This window comes from Anabrus simplex, chromosome 14 (assembly GCF_040414725.1).
Source record: "Anabrus simplex isolate iqAnaSimp1 chromosome 14, ASM4041472v1, whole genome shotgun sequence".
Classification (NCBI taxonomy): Eukaryota; Metazoa; Arthropoda; class Insecta; order Orthoptera; family Tettigoniidae; genus Anabrus; species Anabrus simplex.
The window spans coordinates 75,177,415-75,195,286 of record NC_090278.1 but is presented as its reverse complement, the minus strand read 5'-3'; the positions used below and the strand labels follow the sequence as shown (position 1 = coordinate 75,195,286).

The 17,872-nt window shown below is 43.2% G+C and overlaps 1 protein-coding gene across 1 annotated transcript in view; it reads right to left on the bottom strand.

The window, feature by feature from the left end:
• The window catches only part of LOC136885260 (arylsulfatase B), a 38,359-nt gene that overhangs the window by 7,404 nt on the left and 13,083 nt on the right, over positions 1–17,872 (bottom strand). The window contains exons 4-6 of the mRNA XM_067157741.2: positions 13,090–13,334; positions 7,448–7,703; positions 2,075–2,238 (exon numbers count right to left, since the gene is read on the bottom strand). Coding sequence (XP_067013842.2) covers positions 2,075–2,238; positions 7,448–7,703; positions 13,090–13,334 — 665 coding nt within the window. The remainder of the gene's footprint in view (positions 1–2,074; positions 2,239–7,447; positions 7,704–13,089; positions 13,335–17,872) is intronic.

Genomic DNA, 17,872 nt, shown 5'->3' with positions numbered 1-17,872 from the left:
TCCGAGTTTTGGAAATCTAAGATAACCGTAAAGTGAAAGTGAATACGGGCCCAAGTGTAATTGTAATGGCGACAAACGGAAAACGAGAAATGAGCGAAATTTAATTGCACGAATTGTGGAAACACTGTGATTAGGAACCCTAACAAACCCGGCTACTAGAGCAGCTAAATATTGTGGCACTTTGGTCAAAACGAACCAGTGTATTACGAAAGAATGTGACAACTCCGCAGAAGGTAGGTTCATTATCATCATTATTATTATTATATTCAGATGTTTAATAATGCTGTATTTTAGCGAGGTAACTGCATCCCGCAGAAACGCCTAACTGTCCGCATAAAATTGGCACATTTTACCCCGATTGTTGAGGAAATAATCATCATGAGAATTTTTTTTGTCCATAATGTCTTTCAGCTGTTGTGAAAATAGTTTTCCTTGGTTTCCCATTTTCACTTCCAGGCAAATGCTAGGACAGTTCCTATTCATAGGCCACAGCTGATTCCTTCCACGTCCTTACCCAATTACTTTCCTTCTTTCTTTCTTTAATCTGTTTACCCTCCAGGGTTGGTTTTCTCCTCGGACTCAGCGAGGGATCTCACCGCTACCGCCTCAAGGGCAGTGTCCTGGAGCGTGAGACATTGGGTCAGGGGATACAACTGGGGAGGATGACCAGTACCTCGCTCAGGCGGCTACCAGGGGCCTTGTCGGGGGATGGGAAGATGGAAGGGATAGACAAGGAGGAGGGAAGAAAGCGGCCGTGGCCTTAAGTTAGGTACAATCGCGGCATTTTCCTCGAGGAGAAGTGGGAAATCACGGAAAACCACTTCCAGGATAGCTGAGGTGGGAATCGAACCCACCTCTAATCAGTTGACCCCCCCGAGGCTAAGTGGACCCCGTCCCAGCCCCCGTACCACTTTTCAAATTTCGTGGCAGAGCCGGGAATCGAACCGGGCCTCCGGGGGTGGCAGCTATTCACACTAACCACTACACCACAGAGGCGGACTCAAAATAACACAATTATTTAATTAACGCATAGTTGTATTCATGTTGATTATTACAATAGCAGGCGTCTCCTGGGTTTTCTCGCCAGCTCAAGCAGTAGCGGCGATTAGGGGGGGGGGGGGGGCGAACATTAATTTTTATTCAATTTTAGACACCTGAAACTGAGATTTTTTTTCCCCAGTTGCTTTACGTTGCACCGACACAGATAGGTCTTATGGCGACGATGGAACAGGGAAGGGCTAGGAGTGGAAAGGAAGCGGCCGTGGCCTTAATTAAGGTACAGCTCCAGCATTTGCCTGGTGTGAAAATGGAAAACCACGGAAAACCATTTTCAGGGCTGCCGACAGTGGGGTTCGAACCTACTATCTCCCGAATACTGGATACTGGCCGCACTTAAGCGACTGCAGCAAGTCGGCCGTGCGGTTAGGGGCGCGCAGTTGTGAGCTTGCATCCGGGAGATAGTGGGTTCGAACCCCACTGTCGGCAGCCCTGAAGATAGTTTTCCGTGGTTTCCCATTTTCACACCAGGAAAATGTTGGGGCTGTACCTTAATTAAGGCCACGGCCGCTTCCTTCCCATTCCTAGGCCTTTCCTATACCATCGTCGCCATAAGACCTGTCTGTGTCGGTGCGACGTAAAGCAAATAGCAAAAGATAGTAGCGAGAGTTATGACTGTTCACGCGACCATTAAGATGAAACCAGAACTTTTACATACGAAAATACGGTGTTGCAATGATAACTGTCTCGCCATGTTAACAGCTGAGATTCAGACTGGCGACTGATGCTTGTCAGGTCGAACACGTGCAGGCTGCTGGCAAGGTTGAGAATTATGTGCGCGCCTCCCATACTACAGCTTGCGTATCGGACAGTAAAACCGCCGCCTCGACGGTCTTAGTTTATATGAGGGACCCTGTATCGTGTGCGCTCTGGTATTATGAGAATATAATAAAGCTTTCAAAACGACGAGAGTTGGTGAGAGGGGCATGGCACTGCTGATTCTTGGCAACATTGTTTGTTTATTTTCTTAACTGCCAGACTCCAACTCTGGGACAGACAGAGTATGCTTATTACTCACCCCTCTAAGTGGCCAGTTGGAGCCAGTGTTGGCAAGAAATGCATCAGGTACCGGCATGCCTCCATTGTCCGACAAGAAAATGATGATTGAGTCATTCAGCATGTCTGCATCTCTCAGAGCTTTCACCACCTTGCCTACAGAGTCATCCAGGGCCTTCACTATGCCTAAAACACGGGAATAAACATTATTATTTGTATTGAAAAAACATCTGAATTATACTTTTTGTTATACATTGCACCAGTTAAACATTGTCGGGAGTTGGCATAGTCTGGTACTCTCTCCTCAAACAATTAGTTACTACTACTGCCATCGTAATAAACAGGCCGTACTGTAGAAGCGCGCCAAGCCAATCAGCTGATCAATTGAGGCGAGCTAAGCGAATGTTACACATTGTACTAGTGAATGTAATCCGTAAGGATTGGGAGCATTCTTAGGATAATTGTGACCGTTGAGAGACAAAAAGTTATATTAACTATATTGCATGTTTTTCGTTAAATTTATCACATCCAGGATTTACGTAAACAGCTGTCATTAAGATAATGAGACCTCATAGTTTAGGTTAGGCATGGTATCATCACGTGGTAAGTAATGTAAATTCAAGGAACGTAATACTTCTCGTGTAAATTATTCATTTAATTGTTATCGTATAACACGTTTTTGCGGAAATATAATGTGCTAAAAATTGAAATACGGTGTGTGAAAGTTCGCATTTGCCACAATGCTAAGAACTTGTGCGTACCACGGCGAAAATGCAACTGTACAAGTAAATAGACATTAATATTTTCATTTTCTTCGTATGGGGGCAGGTTACCTTTATGAAAAACGAAAATCCCAACCGAAAAGTTACCTGTTACGAAGAATAAAGGTGTATGTTCCACCCATTTTCCAGAGCTCATGATGAGTTCTGCTTTTGACCTTCTTGTTACACAGATTTACAGCAGAGCGTTTTATTGTTAATACAGAACAAGTATAAAAGTGGACAGTAGCCAATGGAACCTGCATATGGTTATTTCTTGGGTTCGTAATGTTGAGTACATGCCTTTGCTGGCGGGACCTAGTGTTTACAGTGCACTATGTCTTCTCGTATGGGCTAGAGCAATCTTGTTACTTTCATTGATCTGTCTCAGCTTTATTCTTGGCTTTGACAAAATGAAAGTGACTGAGGTATGAGCGATGCTAGTAATGCCATTCCTTCTGCAGCCAGTCCCTGCTATGAATGGTGTGAAAATATTGCTCATAGGGTCGGTTGGTGCATGCATTTCAGTGGGCTTGGCAGACTGATATGTAATAGCAACTTCTGGCTCGGTGAGGAAAGCAACGGGAAACTACCTCACTCCTCATTTCCCTCGTACGCCTCTTCAGTGATGCCTAGGCCATCTATGACAGCTGATGGCGAAGCTGTTGAGGATCCAACCAGCCTTCGGGCTGAGGACTAAACATACAATGTTGAGTACACGCTGCATTTTCTCCCCAAAATTAATGCGAGTAAAAACCATTCCTCGGCAGTTTCCGTGAATGTGAGAAGTAACTAATAGATCTGGCTGATCAGTGCATTAATATTTGGGAAAACATGGGCTATTCCTAAACAAAAAGAAAGATACGAATAGTTGTATAGAAGAAATAGTCTCAAGAAAGTCTTCGAAGGATAGTGCCAAAAGTGTCAACAACAACAAAAAAGCCAAGAAAGCTACTGTATTTATGGCCATATAGAGATATGGAAGTAAAATTTATTATTGCACGTTTGTTTTCTCCATATTTGTATTAATGCATAATGATTATTGGTCGGGTACATTGACAAGTAAAACACTGAAGCTTTGACCGCGTAGATCGCAATTCAAACCTACTTCTCCTAAAATTACATAGACCTGACTTACGAGTCATGATGCGATTGCAGGTTTTAGTGATCTCGTCTGTAATATTAATACAACATTTGTAAATATTTCATAATTACAGAAGGTACAGACGCATTATGTCCATGCGTTACACGGGTCGGACGGAGGAAACAGTTCGCCTCTTTGTGTGACGTCATCGAAGGTACAGTACGGCCTGTACATCACGAAGGCAGTGTTACTACCCATTTTTAGTTTTATCATTCTTGACTTTTGAGGTCAGGATTCTATAGAGATTTGAGAGACCTAAATAGGAACAAGGCACCAGGAATTTATGACATTCCCTCTGAATTACTTACTGTCTTAGAAGAAACCAGTTTGGCGAGGTTATTCCATTTAGATATATGAGACAGGTGAAGTGCCACCCGATTTTCGACAGAATGTTGTTATACTTATTCCCAAGAAAGCCGTGCTGACAAGTGTGAAAACTACCGCACAATTAGTTTAGTATATCATGCCTGCAACATTTTAACAGATATTATTTACAGAAGAATGAAAAGTCAAGTTGAAACCGAGTTGGGAGAAGACCAATTTGGCTTGGGAAGAAATGTAGGAACACATGAAACAATCCTGACTTTAGACCTGATCCTAAAGGACCGAATTTAGAAGGACAAGCCCACGTACATGGCGTTTCGTAGATATGGAAAAGGCATTTGATAATGTTGATTGGACCAAGCTATTTGAGATTCTGAAGATGATTGGGATCAGATACAGAGAAAGAAGAATTATATAAAATCTGTATAAAAATCACATTGCATTGATAAGAATCGAGGGCTTTGAAAAAAGCAGCAACTTAGAAAGGAGTGAGGCAAGGCTGCAGTTTGTTCCCCCTCCTTTCCAATGTTTGTATAGAACAGGCAGTAAAGGAAATCAAAGAGGAATTTGGAAAGGGAATCACAATCAAAGGAGAGGAAATCAAAACCTTGAGATTTGCCGATGATATTGTTATTTTATCTGAGACTGCAGAAGATCTCGAGAAGCTGCTGAATGGTATGGACGAAGTCTTTGGTAAGGAGTACAAGATGAAAATAAATAAGTCCAAAACAAAAGTAATGGATTGCAGTCGAACGAAGGCAGGTGATGCAGGAAATATTAAATTAGGAAATGAAGTCTTAAAGGAAGTAAATGAATATTGTAACTTGGGTAGTAAAATAACTAACGATGGCAGAAATAAGGAGGACATAAAATCAGATTAGCAAAAGCAAGGAAGAGCTTTCTTAAGAAAAGAAATTTGCTCTCTTCAAACATTGATACAAGAGTTAGAAAGATGTTTTTGAAGACTTTCGTGTGGAGCGTGGCATTGTATGGAAGTGAAACATGGACGATAACTACTTCAGAAAGAAAGAGAATAGAAGCCGTTGAATTGTGGTGTTACAGGAGAATGTTGAAGGTGAGATGGATAAATCGAATCGCAAATGAAGAGATACTGAATTGAATTGACGAGAGGAGACCGATTTGGCTACATTTGAACAGAAGAAGTGATAGGACACAGCTTAAGACACCCAGGAATTATTCAGTTGGTTTTTGAGGGAAGTGTAGGAGGTAAGACCAAGGTATGAATATGACAAGCAGATTAGAGCAGATGTAAGATGCAACAGTTATGTAGAAATGAAAATGTGAGCACAGGATAGGCTGGCATGGACAGCTGCATACAACCAGTCTATGGAGTTATGACTCAAACAACAACACTCTTTTGTGTGAAATAACAGCAAACTTGTTCCGTAAACACTTAACCAGCATTTTATGCAGATACTCGACTAAGCACTCGCCTTTTGTATACTGTAGTCTACGGTTTGGTACAAAATGACTGCGTGCACAACCCACGAGAGCCAAGGGAGATTACTTTTAGTTTTGCCGCATATTTTACAACGACTTCTTGACACCCCTGGGTTCCGTGATACGCACTTTGGAGAACTCTGCTATAGGCAGTGAATTGTACATGCCAACAATAAATTGTGCCTTTTTCCTTATAGCCTCCATGGTCTCACATCCAATTTTCTCTATAATTCTTGTCACACTACTTCTAGGGTTAAAATCATTTCGTATGCGCATTGTAGCCTATTGATTAATATTTATCGAACACGAGAGGAATAAGTAAAACCAAGGAAAAAACATTTTAAGCTTGCTTTTTCCTTATGAATTCAGCCACTTAGAATTCGCGGTATACCGGGGGGAGTTGGCCGTGCGGTTAGGGGCGCGCAGCTGTGAGCTCGCATCCGGGAGATAGTGGGTTCGAACCCCACTGTCGGCAGCCCTGAAGATGGTTTTCCGTGGTTTCCCATTTCCACACCAGACACATGCTCGGGCTGTACCTTAATTAAGGCCACGGCCGCTTCCTTCCCATTCCTAGGCCTTTCCTATCCCGTCGTCGCCATGAGACACGTCTGTGTCGGTGCGACGTAAAGCAACTAGCAAAAAAACCCGCGGTAGAACCACACCTACCTGGTTTTCCATTCTCCAGCACTAAAGCAAATACCGGGACAGTTCCTAGTATAGGCCACGGCTGCCAACCCTCTCACCTTCTCCAAGCATCTCCTTCACCGTTACAAATCTCCCGGCCTGAGAGACGGCATTACCATCTAAGAGGCCCGCCTCCCCCTTCAGGGGAGGAATGAAAACGTTTTAGTGGTAAATATTCTGAGCAGAAATGTAGTAACATGGCTTGCTTACGAGATATTCTGAAGTCGGTAGATGCAGAGTGGGTCTCGGCCCACAAGTGGCCACGGCTGGTCCGTGGTCCACCAGCTCTGCACTCTGACCGGCCAGCCGAGCAGAGGAGGAGTGGCCACGGCTCTACGCCTCTGCATTCGAGAGACGGAACAGGGCTGGCCCCAACCGTCGGCTGTCGTGAGAATGGTTTTTCGTGGTTTTCCATTCTCCAGCATTAAGGCGAATATCGGTCACCAAATAAATCACTCACAAAATTAGCACAACTGGTAGGGGTTTCGGTTTCTTCTGCACACAGAGCTACAAAGCTGTTACACATCAAACCGTACAGGTTTACACGGTCCCATTGTTTAAAACCTGCTGATCCAGCCACATGAGTGAGTGGTATCATGCATCATTGAATTATCGCTTATTCAACCCACAGATTGTGTTCTATTCGGATGAGGCTTGGTTTCGCCTTAATGGTCGTGCGAACAGTCATAACTTTCGCTGTTGGTGTGCAGAAAATCCTAATGGTGTTTATTAAGTCCCTCATTGTGAAGGATGACACTTTTAGCATCTTTTATAAGGTAAGATTTCATATAAGAATGTATACACGCTTAAAAGCAGGGCGGCCGCGCGGGAGGTAAGTTGGGCTGAGGCAGCTGCTGTACCGCAGAGTACAAACCCCGTGCGCTCGGTCTGAGTTTATAAGAGAGACCCTGTACTTCCTCTCAAAACAGCGCTCACCACCACCTGATTGTTGCAATTCATCAAAGAAGGCTGTAGAGGCAAGTGCTGAATATATTTACCAAACTGATTATGTTTACTTGCTTACCGGCGTACAACTGGCGTTTAGGATGGCTGATGTGCCTGAACATTCTGGTGTTCTGTCTCACCGATGGTACTTGTAGAGGAATGCTGTCATTGCCGTTATGGCACGCCAAGTGGGACAGGTAGAGGAACAGTGGGCGATCCTTGTTGTGCTGTCGGATGATCTGCTCGGCTTCTTCGGTGAACAGTTCTGTGGCGTACTTGCCTTCATCCTTCCAGTCTGGAACAGTACCTCTCCGGAAGTCGAGACCAATAAATACCTGTAGCAATGAAAAAGGGAAAAACAAATTTCATTGACTTTATTAATGCATTTTCTCCTAATGGACGAACGATTTCATTCCCTGCCTTGAAGGGGTGGGGCAGGCCACCTAAGGGGGGTCATGGCTGTAGACTGCTTAGTGAGAATGGCTGAAGACAGAGACTCTTGGCTAAGTTTATTTGATCTTTCATAATGATTACATTCCTTTATATGAAAGTAGTTAGATGCAGGGTCTATCATAACTATACTAACAAAAAAAAAATCAGGGATGCTCTTCGTATTATGTTAAGAATGATGGTGCAATCGGATTGGCGGAGAAAATGTTTCTTTTCAAGAAAATGAGGTTACTTTTTAACTTCCGGGCGTGCGATACAAATTGACGAACTCGCCGTGTTTGCTGTACCAGAGCACAAGCCGCTATCGTGCTTCAGGGAAGAGAAGGGGAGGGAGGGGAAGTGGTGTGTATGGTGGAGACAGAGATAATGCTCCACGCGTATGCACATGTTTCCTCGCTCGACTCGCACAGTCTTGTCCGTGTCTCTGTCGATCAATCAGTTAATCAATACTGATCTGCATTGAGGGCAGTCGCCCAGGTGGCAGATTCCCCAACTGTCGTTTCGTAGCCTTTTCTTAAATGATTTCAAAGAAATTAGAAATTTATTGAACATCTCCCTTCGTAAGTTATTCCAAACCCTAATTCCCCTTCCTATAAGTCCTCTTGAATTCCAACTTTGTCTTCATATTGTGATCTTTCCTACTTTTAAAGTCACCACTCAAAATTATTCGTCCACTAATGTCATTCAACGCCATCTCTCCACTGACAGCTCGGAACATACCACTTACACGAGCAACTCGTCTCCTTTCTCCCAGTTCTTCCCAGCCCGAACTTTGCAACATTCTTGTAAGGCTACTCTTTTGCCGGAAATCACCCAGAAAAAATCGAGCTGCTTTTCTTTGGATTTTTTCCAGTTCATGAATCAAGTAATCCTGGCGAGGGTCCCATACACTGGAACCATACTCTGGATGGGGTCTTACCAGAGACTTATATGGTCACTCCTTTACATCCTTACTACAACCCCTAAATACGCCCTTGACCATGTGCAGAGATCTGTACCCTTTATTTACAATCGCATTTATGTGATTACCCCAATGAAGATCTTTCCTTATATTAAGACCTGGATACTTATAATGATTTCCAAAGGGAACTTTCACTCCATATACGCAGTAATTAAAACTCAGAGAACCTTTCCTGTTTGTGAAACTCACAACCTGACTTTTAACCCCGTTTATCATCATACCATTGCCTAATGTCCATCTTACAACACTGTGGAGGTCATTTTGCAGTTGGTCACAATCTTGTGCCGGCCCCGTGGTGTAGGGGTAGCGTGCCTGCCTCTTACCCGGAGGCCCCGGGTTCGATTCCCGGCCAGGTCAGGAATCTTTACCTGGACCTGAGGGCTGGTTCGAGGTCCACTCAGCCTACGTGATTAGAATTGAAGAGCTATCTGACGGTGAGATGGCGGCCCCGGTCTAGAAAGCCAAGAATAACGGCCGACAGGATTCGTCGTGCTGACCACACGACACCTCGTAATCTGCAGGCCTTCGGTTGAGCAGCGGTCGCTTGGTAGGCCAAGGTCCTTCAAGGGCTGTAGTGCCATGGGGTTTGGTTTGGTTCACAATCTTGTAACTTATTTATTACTCTGTACAGAATGACAATCTCTTACAGACAGTATCCACATTTCGTTTATTAGACAGACGTAACTGCACACATTGTAATTAAGACACACTTGTCAGTCAAGGAATGCACCAGATCGTTTCTCCTCTCGTGTATTGGCCGCAGTAACGTTCTTTATTATTTAACATGCTCGAAGATGCAACGCTGCCGTCCCACGATTGTGCATTTCTTTATTCACAACATTGTAAATGGAATGAAACAGCGAACGAAGGAAACAATACGTCCAATGGTTTGATGAGAGTAGATGTTCAATCTGCTCCCCTCCTCCTCCGATGCACAGTTCCTAGCGGTGTAGTAGTGATCTTTGGGCTCTGTTCAGGATGAGTGTGTGTGTATGTGTCGCGAACGACCTGGTACAAGTTCATAGTAGTCAATATGTGCAGAACAAATTACTGTATGCATTGCCTACTGGAGCTGGGAAGCGACTATGCGAAACAAACGAGAAATCTGTGTATTCGCACCGAGCATTACCTCCGTCTCCCACTTCCCCTCCCTTCCCTTGCCTCCTGTGACGCACAGCAACAGGCAGGAGCTGACTCTCTGGCAAAGCAAATACGGCAAGTTCATCAATTTGGATCGCGCGTCTGGAGGTAAAAAAAAAAGTAACTCATTTTCTCGAAAAGAAACATTGTCTCCGCCAATCCGATTGCTCCTTAACATAACACGAAGGGGATTCATGACGTTTTGTCGGTTCATTTGAGCTCGTGAATCTAATATATCTGCTATATCTTGCTGGAATCCTACACGTTGAGTTTCAGTGGTATAACATTTCCTTAACCCGAACTGCATTCTATCGAACCAGTTATTAATAGAGCCCGGATTTTTATGCATTGATAGGTTAGAATGCAAACTTACTGAAGCGAGTAGCAAGTATAGTCTACCTTTCACAACGATTATGCTATGGGGTTTGCATAAACATTAAGGGTACGGCCCATCAGAACCCCTATAATGTATGTAACTCTTGCTACATTATGGAAGAGCGGGTGGCCGACACTTCCTACTAACCAAATTAGTTTGCAATCCAACCTGTTCATCATCATCATCATCATCATCATCATCATCATCATCATCATCATCTGTTTACCCTCCAGGTTCGGCTTTTCCCTCGGACTCAGCGAGGGATCCCACCTCTACCGCCTCAAGGGCAGTGCCCCGGAGATTCAGACTCTTGGTCGGGGGATACAACTGGGGAGAATGACCAGTACCTCGCCCAGGCGGCCTCAGCTGCTATGCTGAACAGGGGCCTTGTGGAGGGATGGGAAGATTGGAAGGGATAGGCAAGGAAGAGGGAAGGAAACGGCCGTGGCCTTAAGTTAGGTACCATCCCGGCATTCGCCTGGAGGAGAAGTGGGAAACCACGGAAAACCACTTCCAGGATGGCTGAGGTGGGAATCGAACCCACCTCTACTCAGTTGACCTCCCGAGGCTGAGTGGACCCCGTTCCAGCCCTCATACCGCTTTTCAAATTTCTTGGCAGAGCCGGGAATCGAACCCGGACCTCCGGGGGGTGGCAGCTAATCACGCTAACCACTACACCACAGAGGCGGACAATCCAACCTGTTACTGCATAAAAAGTCCGAGCTTTAGTTATTAATTTCGCAAACATGTCTAATATAATCAGAAATTGGCCGAACGGTATGGACACAATCTTGGGGAAGGAATACAAGATGAAAATATAAATAAATCAAAAACAAAAAATAATGGAGTGCAGTCGAATGAAGTCAGGTGATGCAGAAAATATTAGGTTAAGAAAGGAAGTCTTAAAAGAAGTGGATGAATATTGTTACTTGGGTAGTAAAATAACTAATGATGGCAGAAGTAAGGAGGACATAAAATGCAGACTAGCACAAGCAAGGAAGAGCTTTCTTAAGAAAAGATATTTGCTCACTTCGAACACTGATATAGGAATTAGAGGGATGTTTTGGAAGACTTTCGTCTGGAGCGTGGCATTGTATGGAAGTGAAACATGGACGATAACGATCTCAGAAGGAAAGAGAATAGAAACTTTTGAAATGTGGTGTTACAGAAGAATGCTGAAGGTGAAAAGGGTAGACGGAATCACGAGTGAAGCTATACTGAATCGAACTGGTGAGAGGAGATCGATTTGGCTAAATTAGACGAGAAGAAGAGAGAGAATGACAGGACACACCTTAAGACACCCAGTTAGTTTTTGAGGGAAGTGTAGGTGGTAAGATCGGTAGGTGTGGACCAAAGTACGAATATGACAAGCAGATTAGAGAAGATGTAAGATGCAGAAGTTATGTAGAAATGAAAAGGTTAGCACAGGATAGGATGGTATGGAGAGCTGCATCAAACCAGTCTATGGACTGATGACTCAAAAAACAATATTGAAAATGAAAACCTACAACCTGTTTTCCAGTCTTTGACCGGGTCAGGGATGTAGTGAATGAACCATATTAAATGTTACAAGATTGTGAGCAACTGCAACGTGACTTCGATAATGTTGTGAGATCACATAAATGGGATTGTAAATAAAGAGTACAGATCTCTGCACATTGTTATGAGGGTGTTTAGGGATTGTAGTAAGGATGTAAAGCAGAGGGTATATAAGTCTCTGGTAAGACCCCAACTAGAGTATGGTTCCAGTGTAAGGGACCTTCACCAGGATTACCTGGTTCAAGAACTGGAAAAAACCTAAGAAAATCAGCTCGATTTGTTCTGGGTGATTCCCGACAAAAGAGCAGCGTTACAAAAATATTGCAAAGTTTGGGCTGGGAAGAATTGGGAGAAAGAAGACGAGCTGCTCGACTAAGTGGTATGTTCCGAGCTGTCAGTGGAGAGATGGCGTGGGATGACGTTAGTAGACGAATAAGTTCGAGTGGCGTCTTTAAAAGTAGGAAGGATCACAATATGAAGATAAAGTTGGAATTCAAGAGGACAAATTGGGGCAAATATTCATTTATAGGAAGGGGAGTTACGGATTGGAATAACTTACCAAGGGAGATGTTCAATAAATTTCCAATTTCTTTGAGCTCATTTAATAAAAGGCTAGGAAAACAACAGATAGTGAACCTGGCACCTGGGCGACTGCCCTAAATGCAGATCACTATTGATTGATTGATTGATTGATTGATTGATTGATTGATCAGTACAATGGGGTCACCACTCCCAAAGTGATTTATTAATGACTGATAGATGCTATGAAATATTAATGGGGAGTGTTGCTGGAATGAAAGATGACAGGGAAAACCGGAGTACCCGGAGAAAAACCTGTCCCGCCCCCGCTTTGTCCAGCACAAATCTCACATGGAGTGACCGGGATTTGAACCACGGTATCCAGCGGTGAGGGACGACGCGCTGCCACCTGAGCCACGGAGACTATTATTGTTACTTATTTAATATTGTATTTATTGCTCTAGCAGACATAACTAAAGCTTCAAATTCTCTCAAGATAAATTCTGGGCTCTCGTTATATTATTACTGATAAAAAATGTAACAAAATAAGAAAATCAAGGTTCAAAAGTAAAACACATTTCATAAAAAAATTTAAAAATGAAAATGATAAGCGAAAAATACATATTGCAGTGCTCAGTCTGCAAGCCTCTGTGAATTAACTAAGCCTCTCTACAATCCCGTAGGTCGCAGTTAGTTCGACTGGAGATCAGAGCAACTAGCAGTACAGCCAACATACCTCAGATGAATTCTCTACTTTCTGCTCCGTCATATGGGTATAGTAGTCAATCTGCCCGTTGAGATAGCCAAAATGAGAATCGAACCCACGATGTAAGGGCATGTACTCGGATGTCGTGTAGCCTAGATGCCACTTGCCCACCATTCGTGTGGTGTAGCCCAGTTCCTGAAGACGTTCTGGAAGTAGAGGGACATCCAGTGGAACACCTCGTCGTTCTCCAGCGTTCAAGGAACCGCCCTGCATCCCTGGAACAGACCAGAACATAGTGCGGCGTTAAGTGTTTCATCTTTAACGACTTTTCCCATTCGATCTCGACAGACAGGTTATGTCTTCTTTTGAACTGAATTGAATTGAACTGAATTGCACTGTATTGAATTGAATTGCATTGCACTGAATTGAATTGAATTGAATTGAATTGAATTTATTAGCCCTGAGGCTAACGAGTCCCTTTATGTAACATTACACTGCCTGACAGAAATCCACAGTTCTAGGCCTTCAGGTAAGTAACTCAATTTTGGGTAAATAAAAAATAATAAAGAATGAGAACAGGTTTAGACCTAACAGAGAGCCATATTTGAAAACTGAAAAATTAACTGATGTAATGAGGAAAAGAAGACTACGATTTTTTGGACAAGTTTACAGAATGGATGATAACAGATTATGATATCCAAGCGCTTCTTCAACCTTCTGAATTGTTACAAATCTAAACCCAGATGGTTCACTGAAATTGAGAAGGATATGAAAAAGGCTGGAATTAAAACAGATACAATAAAAAACAGAACACTTTTTAGAGAAGCAGTTCAAAAGGCAGCGTTACAGGAGCGGAAGAAACCAAGTAGAAGAAAGTGGACTCAAGAATAGAAGGAACGACACTCTCGAAGGATGAAGGAAATTTGGAAGCAAAGGAAAAACAACACAATAAAAAGTAACCAAAGATTATTCATCGTACCCTCCAAATGTGTTATTCGAAATAAGAAGAAGAGTAACAAGAAAGTATGAGAATATATTCTTTAATTAATCTTAAAATTTACGATCCTTTTCTTAATCATTGTTATCCGGTCTATTAGATTAGCAGTTTCTACCACTACGAGTGCTAATGTGAATCAATGCAGAGTTTCACTTAAGCACCAATATGAGTGCTAATGTGAGTCAATACATAGTTTCACTTAAGCACCAATACGAGTGCTGATGTGAGTCAATGCATAGTTTCACTTAAGCACCAATATGAGTGCTAATGTGAGTCAATACAGAGTTTCACTTAAGCACCAATATGAGTGCTGATGTGAGTCAATGCATAGTTTCACTTAAGCACCAATACGAGTGCTAATGTGAGTCAATACAGAGTTTCATTTAAGCACCACTACGAGTGCTAATGTGAGTCAATACAGAGTTTCACTTAAGCCCTTATAACTATAATCGGTGTGGACATTTAAAAAATCAAAGAATGCCTGAGGCTTTTGAACCAAGGAACACATTACAGAAATAATTATATAAATAACTTAATTCGGCTAGGATTTGAGTCAAAAAGAAAACGGGTAATGAAACAAGCGATTTTAGACTGTTTTTTCCGGAAGTGCACTTAAGCCGGAAGTGATTTTCGAAATTTGTTTTTTTTTGATTTGATAGAGATATCCAAGACTCACAATTTGAAGCCTTTCCGGGCCCTTTAGATCTTCAACTTTCGGCACAAATAGGAAATTATTAATTTTACGTGTTTCGTAGTATGGGACCCCTACTTTGTCTGCTAAGAATTGTTTTCAACATTGAAAATCTGAAGCACCCCGAAACTTCACTTGTTGAGAGGGCATGTGATGTTATTTCAGTGATTACAAAATCGAGTCACATTTACAAAGAACTTGGCAATACGAGCCCACTTATCAGTATGACGTTGCACCCCCTCTGGCCTGGATGCATGCACTGATTTGGTGAGGGAGGGTATCATAAAGTCGTCGTGTTCTCTCCTGAGGCAAGCTGACCCACAATTTATGTAACTGTTCCTTGATATCCTGGATACTGGCACTAGGATGGAGCTGTTGCCACACTTGTTCTATCGGGGACAGATCTAGGGATCTTGCTGGCCACGAAAGTACCTCAACATCACGCAGTCAGTTCATAGAGACACGTGCCGTGTGTGGACGGGCATTGTCCTGTTGAGAAATGGCACCACAGTACTGTCGCATGAGGGGTAACACATGAGGGCGCAGGTTGTCCGTGACGTAGCACAGTTCCCTCAATCGCTACCAGTCGTCACCTTAAGTCAAACCAGATTGCTCCCCTCACCATGACTCTAGAAGTAACACCGCTCTGTCTATCCAAAACATAAGAATGGGACCTCTCCCCAGGTCGCCGCCAAACTCGCAGACGATCGTCATCCGGGGTAGTGCAGAATCGCGATTCATTGCTGAACACAATGCGACGCCATTCATCAGCAGTCCATGCTTCCCAGTCACAGCACCAATCCAAATGGTGTTAACGGGAGCCTGCTCATGGGACGGTAATTCTCTAGTCCAGCTGCTGTTAGTCTCGGATCAACGTTGCGGATGACATACAGTGTTGCAGGAAGTTCGTTACTTGTTCTCCAATGTCAGGCGCAGATACGAAGGGGTTACGATGTGCCTGGTCCACAATATGGCGATCCTCCCGTGTGGTGGTCAGACGTGTTCGACCGGAACCTTGACGACGAGTATGCCCACCCTGACGTTCCCATGCAGTCCAACATGGGACTGGCCAACAAATCTGGAATTAGCTGCCCAAATGCAGACCCGCAAAGAGGTCCCTTTCAAAATCTTGTCAGCTGCTGATAACGTCTCACACGAGTGCGCGGCATCCTCGTGTCGTTCACAGTGATCACTCAACATCTAACGCTGTTCACGACACTGATACAAACTACCAGGCCTAGTAATATCACTACTGCACTCTGGTGTCCGTTCTACCTGTCACAGAGTTACATTGATATCCGATCATTTCTTCTGGATGCTTTATAGTTCACCCCAATTACTTCTTTCTTGTACTTCTACCGTCAGTGCGTATCGTGTTCCTAACGCACGAAACAATTCACTTAGCTCTGTAGCGCCTTATCGCAACATGGCAGTGTAGATGTCAGCTACAGAATTTGTAAAGCCTTAGCATTCTTTCACCCATCTGGCTTCAACTTTGGATAAGTAGACGAAACTCAAACTTTATAAAACACGTGATTTTGCTGGCTAAACCTAGTGTTTGCAGTGCGCTGTGTCTTCTGGGTTGGGATAGAGTAATTGAAGGGCTTATTTCCAAAGTGACGCAACTCCACCCAACCAATAGCCCTGCGCTCTTATATCACGTGACAACTTACCAATTGTGGCGGTACTCTACTCTTTCGCTCGTTTTTTTTCGTAATTTCTCAGCAGATTTCTGTAATAGTTGCGAATATTAGTGCAAATGCCGATGTTTGATGAAGAAATTGAGAGGCAGGGAAATCATTACGCGCGGAATAGGAAACCAGCAGAATGGCAGAAAAATAAGGACAAAATTGAAGGACTTATTTTCAAAGTGACGCATTATATTTGAAAGTTTTAGCACCTAAAATGTAATCTAGCCTACGCCGTTCCGCATAACTTGCATTTCCAGCTTCCCCGTTAGTTCCAAAGTGACGTAAATACAAGACCCTCACCCTCCCCCCATTTTGATGGTGTTCTTTGTACTAGGAGTTTAGCCATCATGGGAAGCATATTTTGTTTAACGTGTTGTAGCTGCGTAGAAACAATGAAGTCTCTTGTCTTATTAGGAATCCATTTATTAAAAAATTGCGTTTCCTGAAAAAATTCGTATCTTGCTGCATTTTGGAAATAAGCCCTTCAATTTGGTTACTTTCATTGACCTCTCTGTCTCATTCTTGGCTTTGGCAATATGAAAGTGACTGGGGTATGAGCGATGCTAGTAATGCCATGCCTATACAGCCAGTCCCTGTTATGAATGGTGTAAAAATGTTGCTCATAGGGTCGGTTGGTGCACGCATTTCAGTGGGCTTGGCAGACTGATATGTAATAGCAACTTCTGGCTCGGCGAGAAAAGCAACGGAAACTAGCTCACTCCTCATTTCCCTAGTACGCCTCTTCAGTGATGCCATTCTCTGACAGCTAAATGTGTTGAGGATCCAAGCAGCCCTCTGGCTGAGGACTGAATATGCATAAGTTACTGTACATGCGAACAGTGATCCACACGTCGCCTTCAAATGTTCTCTTTCTACTGCTTGGCAACGCCGTAGCCCGCGAGAACCAATTGATGATCATTACAATTGTAAACACATTACTAGCGGCCTCACATCGAAGCGGCAATGATTTATGTGACAGGTAATGCCGAGATTATTTCCGATATCTGGTTACCTTAGGAAAAACCGCAATAATTTTGAGATATGTTACAACACTTAGAAATATGGAGGATATATTTTTAGGTTTACATGATATCAGTAGCGAATGAATTGCGACACAGATTTCTGAAATTGTTTTCAAATATATGGACGAATGCGAGTGTGGTGATTAGCTTGTTGTACAAACTTATGATGGTGCACCGGTCATGTTATCCAGAACAAATCGTGCAGCCTCCCTTTGCGTATTTTCCAGTTGTCGTATCAAGTAATCCTGGCGTGAGTCCCCTACACTGAAACTATACTCTAATTGGAATTTTTACTAGAGAATTATACGTCTTCTCTTTTACATCCTTACTACAACCCCTAAATAGCCTCATAACCATATGGAGAAATCTGTAACCTGTATTTAAAACCTTGTTAATGAAGATCTTTCTTTAT